The following is a 14,262-nucleotide window of genomic DNA, read 5'->3' on the forward strand; positions in this document are numbered from 1 at the left end:
CGGCAAGTGCTAGGCTCTGTGGTTTAACCCACAGCACCACCTGCGTCCCCGTGGAAACTGGTAGGGAGAAGCAATTTGTTTTGGAGCAACTTGGCATGTAGAAGGGGTACGTATACAACAGCACTGAGATACCTGCCATCTCTTGCACATGTCAAGTGTACAGTGTGTGAACATATGCTCCCATCCTTTCAGTGGCTGATTTTGAAACAAGTAGTTTCTGTTTCAGTCGGTGTAGCACAGTGGCATTTAGCAACTCATGCATGAACTGGGAGGTCCCCAGTTCAAATGCATTTCCATCAAACTTGCAAGCTATTCTTCAGCAACCTGTTCTGTTGGCCTCCACCCGTAACAAGGGCAAAAATACTGGTGCACCTTACTGAATTGTTCCAAGGAGCCATGAGACCGTGTCTGTGAAATGCTCTGAAGTATCTAATGCAGCCGTTTCCAGACCTCAGTGTCTGTATGTTTGCACCACTTGAATTTTGCTGGGAGCCTTGGCGTATCTCTTAATTAGCTTCTTTCTCCAGTGGCGACATCATCATAAAAACCAGCACAGCATTAGGAAAGTCTTGTACCCCCTAGGACAGAGTGCTGAGAAGGGCTCTCTGAACTTGTGTATAGTAGAGAAAAAATTGTAGACAGCGCCAGCATAACGTGAAAAATCACAAGCCCTCGGCCCTTTGCTAGCCACTCTGTTGGATAAAATTGAACCTTGTCAAAATGGCCTTGAATCTCCATTGGCAAAAAGAATTAAGTGCAGGGCAAAATACTGGAACAAATTATTTTTAACTGATTGGCAGCTTTTCTACAGACCACCCACATGGGAACTCAATTCCATGAGCCGCTTGTTTGAAACCTCTGATCGAAGGCAGTCTGCAAATGCTGAGTTGTACTGGCCCTTCTTGCATCTCTACTCCTAATCATGCGAAAGGGAAGCAAGATTGCACTATCGTGCTAAACAGGCAGCAGAGGGGTTTGCAGAGTGCAGAATGTCTGGTCGCAGCCAGGACCACAGCCCCCACTTCCTCTCCATACACTTAGTATAAGCATGAAGGCAACTTGCGAAATGGGCTTGTGTCTTGTGGAGAGCTGCCACTCACAGCCCTAGTGTCTGGCTTACCAAGAGACTTGCTGTAGCTAACCACGTGCTCATAAGAACTTGCAGCAACTGCAAGGCATGATGATGAATGGAAACATCTTTGGGGTTTTTATTTCATCCTTTGCTTTCTAAGTGTACATTCCCTAGCAAAAAACAACACCACACAAAACACCGCATGTAACCTTTCTGGTGAAGGTGTTTGTGGGAGTTTAATCTCCCTGGACTTGCGTGCCAGCAGTATGTTGTTTCTTGAAGAGTTTAGATCTACAGTGGTACCTCGGGTTAAGAACTTAATTTGTTCCGGAGGTCCGTACTTAACCTGAAACTGTTCTTAACCTGAAGCACCACTTTAGCTAATGGGGCCTCCTGCTGCCACGCCGCCAGAGCACAAGTTCTGTTCTCATCCTGATGCAAAATTCTTAACCTGAAGCGCTATTTCTGGGTTAGCAGAGTCTGTAACCTGAAGCATATGTAACCAGGGGTACCACTGTACTTTTGTAATGTCATGAGGCCTTGTATTTACGTGCTGGCCTGGGAGTCATAGGCTAGGTGTAGGTGAAGGGGATGATGGAGGAGGAGGAGGAGTGGAGCAATCTCTCTTCCTCTTCTGCACTCAGCATAGACACTGGGCTATAACAGGCAGGAAGGCCCAGCCCTGAACATCCAGTGTAGAAAGGGTTTCATCCCTCCATGCAGCAGGCTAGTGATTTGGGGGGTGTGGGGAAGTTGTGTTAGAAACTAGGATAGAGATGCCACATGGCTCTTGAGACCTTGGTTATGGGCACAGAAACAGAAAGTCTAGTTGCCATTTTGTCATTTGACAGGTGTGACTATGCAGTGGCTTGGGAAGCAGTGCAGCAACCCTACTTGGGAGTCAGGTAGAGAGGCATTTCTCCTCCTGCACCCTCAGCATCATCAGCAGCAATTTTATTCTTGAGTCTCAGTCGCCATACATGACAAGAAGGCTTCTCAAAGTGTTCACGTTCTGGCAATCCCCAGTCGCAAAATGCACCTGGCGCCTGGCTAATTTCCAACACTTGAGCAGTTGAATACAGTTTGGGCTTATTTACAAGTCTGTCCTAAACAATATAAAATTAATGCCCTTCTTTTACACAGGTATTAAGATGCCCACAGACTTGACAGCCACTTAAATATTGTGATTGCTGTATTTCTAATCAAATGCACAAAATAGCTGCACATTTAGCTGAATAAGCACTCTGGCTAATTCTCCCACTCACTTTTATACAGGCTATCAGTTGTTACTAATGATAACAATATATCATCTAGTAGCAGCCAGTTTCCCTTGGAATGCCAGTTGGCCAATGAGAGGGCATGTACTGCTGTGCTCAAGACCTGCTTATGGGTTTTCCAAAGGGTATGTGGTTGATGCTATGAAAATAGAATGCTGGACTAGATGGGTATTTGGTCTGATTCAGCAGGGCTGTTACATTCTTGCAGGCTAGAATTTTACATGTGAAATTAAAATACTACCTACTCCTTCAAGTTTCTTTTGTGTAGTGGGCATTTTGACAATTGATGATCCAATAGCTATTGCACAAACTTCCAAGGCTCCATACGGTTGTCTGTGATGTGAGATTAGGAGCCAGATAGAAAGCAGCGACTGGCTTGTGCGTTAGGCAAAGTGATAATTCATGTGCTGTCAAGGTTGGCTGCTTAGCTTTTATCAGGTTGAATTACTTCCCTGTCCCTTTACAGTAGCTTCTTCCATATTGATATTGGCTAAAGAGGATAAAGTTGATTAACTGTAGATTGTTCTTGGGTGCATTCCAGTGGAAGATCTATAATTTTAAAAGCCGTAGGGATATCTTAAGGGTTTTCCCCTGACTTGTGGAATAAAAGCATTGAAGTGGGCCCGTTACAAGAAAATGGATCTTTTTATGTAAGTGCAGTGGCACTACATAATTTCATTTTTTAAAAATATTTCAAAACTTGAGGCTACTTTTGAAGAGTGGTCTTCTAAGATGCTTCAGAATGGTGGATGTGTGCATCATAGTCATTACACTGGTTTAGATGAACACCCTAACTGGTCTTGTCCGCTTCAGTCCTGGTGTTAAAGCAGGCTTCGTCAACCTCCAACCTTCCTCCTTCCAGATGTTTTTGGCCTACCACTCTCATGATCCCTAGCTAGCAGGACCAGCGGTCAGAGATGATGGGAATTGTAGTCTCAAAACATCTGGAGGGCCGAGGTTGAGGAAGCATGCGTTAAAGAATTATGAAGAACTTTTGGCTTCCCAAATAGGAGTAAGCTTAAATCTCCACGAGTCTCCCTTTTTTTGCAGTGCAGTGGATGATATTGGGATGTGGTTTGATTTCAGGCTGCAAAACTGTTCCCATTCCATATGGTAATGGATTTATGTATTGGGTGGGTTATTTCCCATATTGGCACCAGGAGCCCTGCTTGGATGGTGGAGAGACAAGCATAGAGAGTACTCACAACATCTGAACTAGTTGCAATCCGTAAACTCTTGTTGCATCATGAGATTCAGCCTTAGAGGCATAATTCTACAGAAGCCACTAGGCTGCAGAGGTGATTTATGAACCTGGGCTGAACATGAAGCTTTATGAATGAGTGATGCTATTTTAGCCTAACCTAATTTTGCGGATATGTTGGAATAAATTAAGAACCATGTGGCGCATGTTTTCTCCTTAAACGTCTAGGGATATTATGATTGGCAAGTGAAATCTGCTCATCTGAAGCAATTCATTCACTGCCATCCAATTTTTTTTAATGACCATTGCCTGTCACAGCTTATCTCACTTTAACCAAATGGCTAATACAGCTTTGCTTCCCATCCCACTACTTGGATTTGGGATGGAGTTAGGAGACCATTAGTCCATCATGGGAGAGAAAGATGTGAGGTGCTTTCACTGGACATTTTTAAGTGCAAATTATTGTGTAATAGGCTTAGGAAAATCTTGACGGAGCTTAAATTATGTTGTGGAACCGCTTGGCACATTATTCTGCTTCACTTCATTCATAATGTTTCAATAAAGTCATGCTGGTTTTTACATCCTGTTCCTTAAATAATTCGCTTAGACGTTTCATTGATTGCAGCGGAGCTTGATTTCTAATTGTGTTATTAGAGTTAACAGTTTTCGCCCATAACAACCGAATTCAGAATCACCTGGGGAAATGACTGATAAGGGAAGCCAGGACAGAAATGTCTTCACAGACACAAAATCAAAAATTCACTGTCCCAAGATAAGGTAAAGGACCCCTGGATGGTTAAGTCCAGTCAAAGGTGACTATGGGGTTGAGGCTCTCATCTCGCTTTCAGGTCGAGAGAGCCGGCGTTTGTCCACAGGCAGCTTTCCAGGTCATGTGGCCAGCAGGACTAAACCGCTTCTGGCGCAACGGAACACCGTGATGGAAAACCAGAGCACACGGAAACGCAGTTTACCTTCCTACTAGAGTGATACCTATTTATCTACTTGCACTGGCATGCTTTCGAACTGCTAGAGTGGCAGGAGCTGGGACAGAGCAACGGGAGCTTACTGTGTCGTGTCTCAAGATAACAATGATACTGACTGTGAAATTGGACAGTTTTTTTAAAAAGTAGAGTAATTCATGACATGGAGCCTATTTGTTCAGAGGTAGTTCACATTTTAAGCTCAAATGCTGTGGACAAACGGGGAAGGTTGCTGCTTTTATAATCTGGGAGCTTTCCGGGGGAAATCTGCATAATAAGAATAACTTTACTTAAGCCTGTTGCAGTCTTAATGTTCTTGGGGAAAAATAAGCTAACACTCTTAGTAGAGATATCTCATGCTTGAAAGGGATTTCCCAAGATGGTGCACATATTCAGATTCCCGGAGGCTAACTGCTGATGTAACCCATTGGGTGAAACAGTCCATTGGAACTTTCCCTCCTCCGTGGTAGACTCATAGAGTTGGGAGGGACCTTGAGGGTCATCTAGTCCAACCCCCTGCATTGCAGGAATCTTTCACCCAATGTGGGGCTCAATCCCACAATCCTGAGATTAAGAGTCTCACGCCCTATTGACTGAGCCAACTTAGAAAGAGGAGTGGCTTCTCATTTCCTGTTGCACTTTTTTAAAAGAAGATGGCCGGGAGGTACTGCTAGTGTTTCATGCACAACCCCCTGCTGAGGTCCAGCACCGAGGGCCTTCTGGCGGTTCCCTCATTGCGAGACATGAGGTTACAGGGAAACAGGCAGAGGGCCTTCTCGGTAGTGGCACCCGCCCTGTGGAACGCCCTCCCATCAGATGTCAAGAAAATAAACAACTACAGTCATACCTCGGGTTACAGACGCTTCAGGTTGCGTGTTTTCGGGATACGGACGTGCCAAAACATGGAAGTACCGGAACGGGTTACTTCTGGGTTTTGATGCATGTGCAGAAGCACTAAATCGTGCTTTGCTCATGAGCAGAAGCACCGAATCACAACCCGCGCATGCGCAGATGTGGTGCTGTGGGTTGCGAACGTGCCTCCCACACAGATCATGTTTGCAACCTGGCTATCCACTGTATCTGACTTTTAGAAGACATCTGAAGGCAGTCCTGTTTAGGGAAGTTTTTAATGTCTCATATTTTATTGCATTATCATTAATTCTGTTGGGAACCGCCTAGAGTGGCTGAGGAAACCCAGCCAGATGGACGGGGTATAAATAATAAATTATTATTGTTTATTTTGGGCTCCTTAGTGCTGGGGAGCAGCAGGCAGATGGATGGATGGCAGTCCTGCCTGAGGAGGAATCCAGCTGGTAAAATAATATCTGTCACCCAGGCCATCATTTTTAAAAGTAGCAGCTATCAACACAAGGTTTAAGTGGTAGAATAGAAATGGGTGCAGTGAAGAGAATCTCGCACATTTGTGACTGATGTTCTTCTTTGGCACTTAAATCCAAAGCAATACGCCAGGTGGCATGATGGCAGCCTCTGCCTGGTATTTAATGAGTGTCAAGTCTGCCTGTGTCATTGAAGGATTGTATGTGACGGATGCAAACGTTTTAGCACTGCGGCAGAATCCTCTTTCTATTAATAAAAGGATTTCAGGGTAACACTGCAATCCCTCTCCCCCCCCCCCTGTGCTTGTTTTGGAGAAATGGGCTTTTTCTTCTTCTTCTCCTCAGCAAATCTGCTAACCTCTGGGATAACTTACGTAATGTGGGCAGTCGAGGGCTGACAAATCCTACGCATGAGCCAGAGAAGGCAGGGGTGGGAGGACTCGAATAAGGGAGCATATGAGCTATATGTGATGTGGAAAGGGTTATTCAATCTTGCAATTAATATAGGAGCTGAGGGAAGAAGCTGAACATCAGTTCCGTAGTTTGTGGTACCAAATTATTTTTGATGCATGCAGCACCGAGGCAAGGCAACAATCTGTGATCTTTTGGAACTGTTTATGTTTGTGTTGCTATATTTCAAACATTGAAAATCTGGACAGAAAAGTTGTTGAGCTTATTTTGGCAAAGCTCCTGAGCAGGAGCCAGCAAACTTTTTCAGCAGGGGGCCAGGACCTTGTGGGGGGCCAGACTATATTTTGATTTATTTATTTTTAAACGAATGAATTCCTATGCCCCACAAATAACCCAGAGATGCACTTTAAATAAAAGCGCACATTCTACTCATGTAAAAACATGCTGATTTCCAGACCATCTGCGGGCCAGATTGAGAAGGCGATTGGCCTGGATCTGGCCCCCGGGCCTTAGTTTGCCTACCCATGTTCTTGAGCAGCATTGCAAAAAAAGAGAGAGGGATGTTTTTGAGCTATTTCTAAGGAAAGTCAGCACTGCTGACACAGGCTGGCATATGACTGGGTTTTCCCAGACTCCAGTATTCCAGATATGCCCATGAAATTCTGGACGTAGGACGACCCTGTGCCTATATTAGATGTAAAACTAGTGAATCTGTCTCCTATTGGCCTGGTACAAACTAAGGTGCTATTTGCGTGCAATACTAACCCATGATTTAGTAGTACATAGAGAATCCTCAGTGAGCCTGAACATAGCATTGGGCTTGCATGCTGCTCCCCTGCTTCGTGTGTGCCCGCCCAGGAGCAGGACATTACCAGAGTTTAGTTCTACTTTCTAAAGAATCCTGGTGTCCTAATAATTAACAGCACCCTTAACAAACCACAGTTCCCAAGTTTTTGAGAGGGAAGTCATGACTGTTAAAGTGGTATAAAGATAAAGGGACCCCTGACCATTAGGTCCAGTCGTGGATGACTCTGGGGTTGTGGCGCTCATCTCGCTTTACTGGCAGAGGCAGCCAGCGTACAGGGTCATGTGGCCAGCATGACTAAGCCGCTTCTGGAGAACCAGAGCAGCACACAGAAACACTGTTTACCTTCCTGCCAGAGCAGTACCTATTTATGTACTTGCACTTTGACATGCTTCAAACTGCTAGGTTGGCAGGAGCAGGGACCGAGCAATGGGAGTGCACCCCGTCACGGGGATTCGAAGCGCTGACCTTCTGATTGGCAAGTCCTAGGCTCTGTGGTTTAACCCACAGCACCACCCGCTTCCCTATAGGAGTTCTTTAAATGCAGGGCTTTTTCTCAGCTGGAACTGAGTTCCTGCATCACTCAGTTGGGTTCCATTGCCATTATAAGAGAACAAGGGAGTTGTTCATGGTGAGTTCTGGCACCTCTTTTTCTAGAAAAATAGCACTGTTTAAATGTATGGTGTTGATGTGATCACAGTGAGAAATTGGGGTAAGTTTTGTTGTTTAAAACTTAATAGAAGATGCTCTCTTATGAAACAGTTATTTCTCTGCTTGCAGTTGTGTTAAATACATTGCACTTGGCATATGACAAATAGCTTTTCCGCTCCTTCTGAACTTGCAGTCTTGCCTTCTGGGGGTTATAGGTAGCTAGAGAGTTTGAAGTAGAGGATTTCTCATCCTGCTGGCTATCTCCCACTTCTACTTTTCCATAATGGTTGGGAGGAAGGAGGGAAGATTAGCTGCTAAGAGACACAGAGTGCACATTGGGGCTAAGTAAATGCAAAAAATCCAGCTGGCATTTCTTTCTTCAAATGCCTCAAATAGGGAGATTTGTATGCTTTTTCATCTGCCAAATAAAAAAAGACAATTGTGTAACTAAGTTTGGGATATTCTAATCAACTCAGAAAAGTCCAGGGCATGTGCTGGGGTTTTATTTTTATATATGCACTTCTCAAAAGAAGGTGTTGGCTGTATTGGGAGGATTTTCTAGATTAGCAGAGGCACTCAACATTCCAAAGGCCCAGATAAGGATTCTGAAATGCAAGCAGAAGCTGGCACAAAATGTTGCAGTGCAGAGCGTTCCTAGAATCATAGAGTTGGAAAGAAGGGTCATCTAGAGCAGTGTTTCCCAACCTTGGATCTTCAGCTGTTTTTGGACTACAACTCCCATCATCCCTAGCTAGCAAGACCGGTGGTCAGGAAGGCTGGGAATTGTAGTACGAAAACAGCTGGGGACCCAGGGTTGGTAAACAATGATCTAGAGCAGGCATGGCCCAACTTGGCCCTCCATATGTTTTGTGACTACAGCTTCCATCATCCCTAGCTAACAGGACCAGTGGTCAGGGATGATGGGAATTGTAGTCCCCAAAATATCTGGAGGGCCAAGTTTGGCCATGCCTGATCTAGAGCAAAAGCCTCCTAGAGGAAAAATCTCTTCGAAAGCTTAGTTTAGTCAGAATCAAGTATACACTTCCAGAGTTAATGTGAAATACATTACTTCTGATAAATGAGGCTGTTAGAGGGCTGTGAAAATTTGTGTCTCAGGCTTTTTAGACTCGTCTACCCATGTACTATGGGACGCGGGTGGCGCTGTGGTCTAAACCACTGAGCCTCTTGGGCTTGCCGATCAGGAGGTTGGCAGTTCAAATCCTCGTGACGGGGTGAGCTCCCGTTGCTCTGTCCCAGCTCCTGCCAACCTAGCAGTTCGAAAGTACCCAAAAAAGTGCAAGTAGATAAATAGGTACTGCTCCGGCGGGAAGGTAAACAGCGTTTCTGTGCGCTGCTCTGGTTTTGCCAGAAGTGGCTTAGTCATGCTGGCCACATGACCCATAAAAACTGTCTGCAGACAAACGCCGGCTCCCTAAGCCTGTAAAGCGAGATGAGTGCCGCAACCCCAGAGTCATTCACGACTGGCCTTAACTGTCAGGGGTCCTTTACCTTTATCCATGTACTATCTGAATCCAAAGGGGCACATTGGTTTCCAGCTGTGAACTTTCCCCCCAGCTCTCCTATCCCAGTATGGAAAGCTTTTATAAATGAAGAGTGCTTGCAGTTTTTCTTTTCTTTTCAGGCTGCTGGCAGGCCATACATGATTCGATTGTGTGGGAAGGTGGAATAGTTTGAGGTTTTTTTAAAAGCAACCCGACAATGAATACCTTATGGACTAGAAACCTTTTGGCCTTATTTGCCTAGCTGTACTAAAAATGAAGCTTGTTTACTCTTAAGAATTAATAGCACATGTATACATCACAGCGGGTGGCGCTGTGGGCAAAACCTCAGCGCCTAGGACTTGCCGATCGTATGGTCGGTGGTTCGAATCCCCGCGGCGGGGTGAGCTCCCATCGTTTGGTCCCAGCTCCTGCCCACCTAGCACTTCGAAAGCACCCTCAAGTGCAAGTAGATAAATAGGTACCGCTTACAAGCGGGAAGGTAAACGGAGTTTCCGTGTGGTGCGCTGGTGCCGGCTCGCCAGAGCAGCTTCGTCACGCTGGCCACGTGACCCGGAAGTGTCCTTGGACAGCGCTGGCCCCCGGCATCTTAAGCGAGATGGGCGCGCAACCCCAGAGTCGGTCACGACTGGCCCGTACGGGCAGGGGTAACTTTACCTTTACATCACAGCAGCACATCTGCATCATTCATAAATTCTCAGATGAGCTGGCATTTATAGAAGAGAAATACAGGGAAATAAAAGTCAGAAAAGACCAGTTGAACCCCTTCCCATTCCTGTTGTCACAACACTCCATGTTCTGATAACACATACTTTCATGCATCTCTATCTTGTCTCCTTTTCTGTAAACAACTTGTGTTTTTTCAGATAATTCTATCTTTTGCAAGAACCAGGAAAAAATTGTAGGTATGTGTTTTGAGACATGAAGAATAATCCTTTTGTACTCCCCATGCAGTTCTATGTAGTCATGCCATTTATTACAGTCATACCTCGGGTTACAGACGCTTCAGGTTGCGCACCGTGCTGAACCCAGAAGTACCAGAACGAGTTACTTCCGGCTTTCGGCTTTCGTGCATGCGCAGGAACACTGAATCACAACCCGAGCATGTGCAGATGCGGCACTGCGGGTTGCGAATGCTGCAGGTTGCGAACGTGCCTCCCACATGGATCACGTTCGCAACCCAAGCATCCACTGTACTTAGAAAACACCCAAATTCTACAAGCAGGTCCAAGAATTCATTAATATTAAAGAAAAAACACCACCTTCAGTTGACTGCTAAGAAGTGTTGGGTCAAATCTGAATCACGCATGTTTGTCCAAAATGGGGTGGTAATACTACACTCTTACAGAATGTGCTAAATTAATATAGAGAGCAGACCAAGTATGACTTTCTCCTACTTTGGGGGGAAGGTGCAGCCCCCCCCCCAAGTTACTGGTACTGAAATAAACTACTAACAGTGCAATTCAATGCAAGATGCATAATTGTATAACTAACCTTCACTTGATGAAATATAGCCATTTTAAATGTCAGTTGTGCATTTTGATTCAGCAAGTTTTAAAATTAGAATTCAAAATTTGCAGGACTTTAAGTTCACAAATGGAAAAGTTTGAATGACATGGTAGCTTCTGATCAAGGGTTTCCTGTAGTTCAGGGCATTTATTTTGTGGAAAACCAAGCACGAGGGTAGTTTGTTGCAGAGAAAAACTGCACACTCCTTAATAGGGATAGCATGAACACAGCCTATAAATACATGAGTGATAAGCATCTGCTGTCCTCAGAGTTTATCTTGTGGTTTATTGTTTAGCAAAGGCATCTTTGTGTGTGTGTGTGTGTGTGTGTGTGTGTGTGTGTGTGTGTGTGTGTTCCAAGAATACATAACTTGGTGAGGCTTTTTCTCTCGTCCTCATTTGAACTTTGGGTAGCTTAATTTAAATAACAACTGGCTTCAGAATCTTTCTTGTTTTTTCGCTGTAAACATACTGCAAATCGTGAGCAGGATTTGAAATAGGAGCAATGGTAGAAGGTTATATATGAAACAGAAGAATGTGTCTTTGGAGAAATGTTTATTAGAATGCAGCGTGTAAATGGGATGGGATTAAGAACATCTCGGAGGGAAAGGCAGGAAGCCAAAAGTTTAAAGAGACATGTATACCAAATTTGGAATCTGGAATATATATGTCAAGATTTTAAGGTTTAATAAAAAATTGACTACTGAGTACTGGGTCTTCAGTGCATCCCTAAGCTTGTTTACTCAGAAGGCCTGTGCTCAAAGGGGCTTACTCTCTCGTAAGTGTGTTTTGCTCTGGAGCTGTTGTGTCTCAAAAGAACTTGTGCTTCTGAACTTCTAGAACATAAAGGTTTTGCTGTGGGGTGGAACCTGGGAGTTCCTGTCGCAGAAGAGTCAATTACAGAAACTTTTGTGGGTGATACTGATAAAGATGCCAAAGATGTCGAGGTTCGCCACTTAACTTGTACACAAGTAGGTAGCACAGAGGAGAGACACCATGATTTAACATCTTGCAATGAACCTGCAGGAGGGGTAGTTAACTTGGTACCCTCCAGTTCAGGGCCGGATTTAGGTTTGATGAGACCCTAAGCTACTGAAGCCCTTTATATGTCCAGCTGTCCTTTGTCAACAACAAATTGTCACTTTTTGTGTGTGTGTTGAATATATGCTATATGGAAATTAATGGACCTAATAGGTATCTAAAGCCATTTGCCCATGTTGCCATGCAACCAGTCCATGCAGAATGTTACACCCTACATATAGAAATGAGCAAACCAGTGATATTTTAGGGAGCAGGCTGGCAGGCAGGCAGGGCCCATTACTTACATCATAGGAGCCCACACAACACAATACCGGTTTTATGTTATTTGTAGGTTTATTTTATTTGTTTTTTATCTTACACGTTGGAAATGTACATCCACTTGGTTTTTTCCTTTAATTTTTTTGGGGGCCCCCAAGAGACTGGGGCCCTAAGCTATAGCTTGTTTAGCTTATATGTAAATCTGGCACTGCTCCAGATTTTGGTGGACTACAACTCCCATCATGCCCCACCCCATTTGCCATGGTGATTGAGACTGATGGGAGTCGGAGTTCAGCAGCATAGGGCGGCCACGATATTGGCTGCCTTTGCTCTTCAGTATGAAAGATCTGACAGACACACTCAGAATACTTCAGAGAGGGTGCTGCTTGCCTTCGTGGCTATAAAATGCATTTTCGGATGTGTCCAGGGAATACTGAAGTGCTTTCTCAAAAATGCTGGCTTCAATTCAGCAATCAGAGCTTGAAAGGCTTAATGCTAGGCTTGCAGAATTTAAGAATGGGCGGCAGCAAATACTACAGCAGGACTTGGTAAAATATACTGCATTCTGAAAATCCAGATACTTTCCCCAGCTATGGTGGAAGGCCATAAAAAAGGTGCTGCAAGAACTGAGTACCTAAAAAACCTGGGCTTTGTTTTTGTGAACTTCTGTACAGTCATACCTCGGGTTGAAGTAGCTTTGGGATAAGTATTTTCGGGTTGCGCACTGCGGCGACCCGGAAGTAACGGAGCTCGCTACTTCTGGGTTTTGCCACTCGCGCATGTGCAGACGGTCAAAATGGCGCCATGCGCATGCGCGGAAGCGGCAAATCACGACCCATGCATGCATGGACGCGGGTTGCATTTGCTTCTCGATGTGAACGGGGCTCCAGAAAGGTGCCTCAGTCTGTTGTGGGGAGTCATTGTAAGGATCACAACAATTCTATGATTTCATAGAATCATAGAATTGTGGAGTTGGAAGGGACCTTGAGGGTCATCTAGTCCAACCCCCTGCAATGCAGGAATTATTTGCCCCATGTGAGGCTCGAACCCACAACCCTGGGATTAGGAGCCTCATTCTCTACAGCACTGAACAATGAAGCATATACATGCTAAGTATTGCTAGTCAAGCATGGGGGGTTCAGCAAAATGAATTGTTTTTTTGAACCACTTACCCAGTCTGCCTTTGTGGGTGATGCTTTTAAAAATCAGAAATGGATTCTTTCTGCTGCTGGTTTCCCTCCTCCTCCTCCTTCACACCTGCCATTTTGCTTTTTTTCCAGGACCTCAGTCTGCCCAATGGTACTCCTGTAGACACTTCAAGCCCAGCCTCTTCTTCCTCACTTCTGAACAGACTGCAGCTGGATGATGACTTGGATGGGGAGATGAGAGACCTCTTTGTCACTGTTGATGACCCCAAGAAACATGTCTGTACGATGGAGACTTATATCACGTACAGGGTCACAACCAAGGTAATACAATGTAGCTTTCTCCCTGTGCATTGTGGCTTTCAGTTCTGTTCTCTGTTTTGTTTCAGGTCTAGACTAGTTTTCTAGACTAGTAAAGGTAAAGGTAAAGGGACCCCAGACTGTTAGGTCCAGTCGCGGACGACTCTGGGGTTGCAGCGCTCATCTCGCTTTATTGGCCGAGGGAGCTGGCGTACAGCTTCCGGGTCATGTGGCCAGCATGACTAAGCTGCTTGTGGCGAACCAGAGCAGTGCACAGAAATGCTGTTTACCTTCCTGCCAGAGAGGTACCTATTTATCTACTTTGATGTGCTTTCGAACTGCTAGGTTGACAGGAGCAGGGACCGAGCAATGGGAGCTCACCTCATTGCGGGGATTCGAACCGCTGACCTTCTGATCGGCAAGCCCTAGGCTCTGTGGTTTAACCCACAGTGCCACCCACATCCCACTTCTTCTAGACTAGTAGCTGGAAGCTTTTGTGCATGGATGAGACCTCAATGAGTAGAGAGATTCTTCTTCTGTAGCCGAGTGTTCAGGCACTAGTAGGGCTGGGCAATATATCAATATATTGTCCAAAACCAGTTTGGTGTCCATATCGTGGTATCAGTTTCATGATTTTTGATGTGGCAATATATTGCAAATCCTGATGCATGTGTGTGTGCTATGCAAAAATCACAATGTGGGGAAAATCAGCCAATGCCATATAGCTCAATCCATATTTCAGATGTGCTATATCAG

General features: G+C 45.0%; 1 protein-coding gene across 1 annotated transcript in view; it reads left to right on the forward strand.

The window, feature by feature from the left end:
- Positions 1-14,262, forward strand: part of SNX30 (sorting nexin family member 30) — a 39,347-nt gene that overhangs the window by 5,818 nt on the left and 19,267 nt on the right. Inside the window, exon 2 of the mRNA XM_081894517.1 lies at positions 13,342-13,530. Coding sequence (XP_081750643.1) covers positions 13,342-13,530 — 189 coding nt within the window. The remainder of the gene's footprint in view (positions 1-13,341; positions 13,531-14,262) is intronic.

The sequence above is a fragment of the Podarcis melisellensis genome (genome assembly GCF_964234715.1).
Source record: "Podarcis melisellensis genome assembly, chromosome: 17".
Classification (NCBI taxonomy): Eukaryota; Metazoa; Chordata; class Lepidosauria; order Squamata; family Lacertidae; genus Podarcis; species Podarcis melisellensis.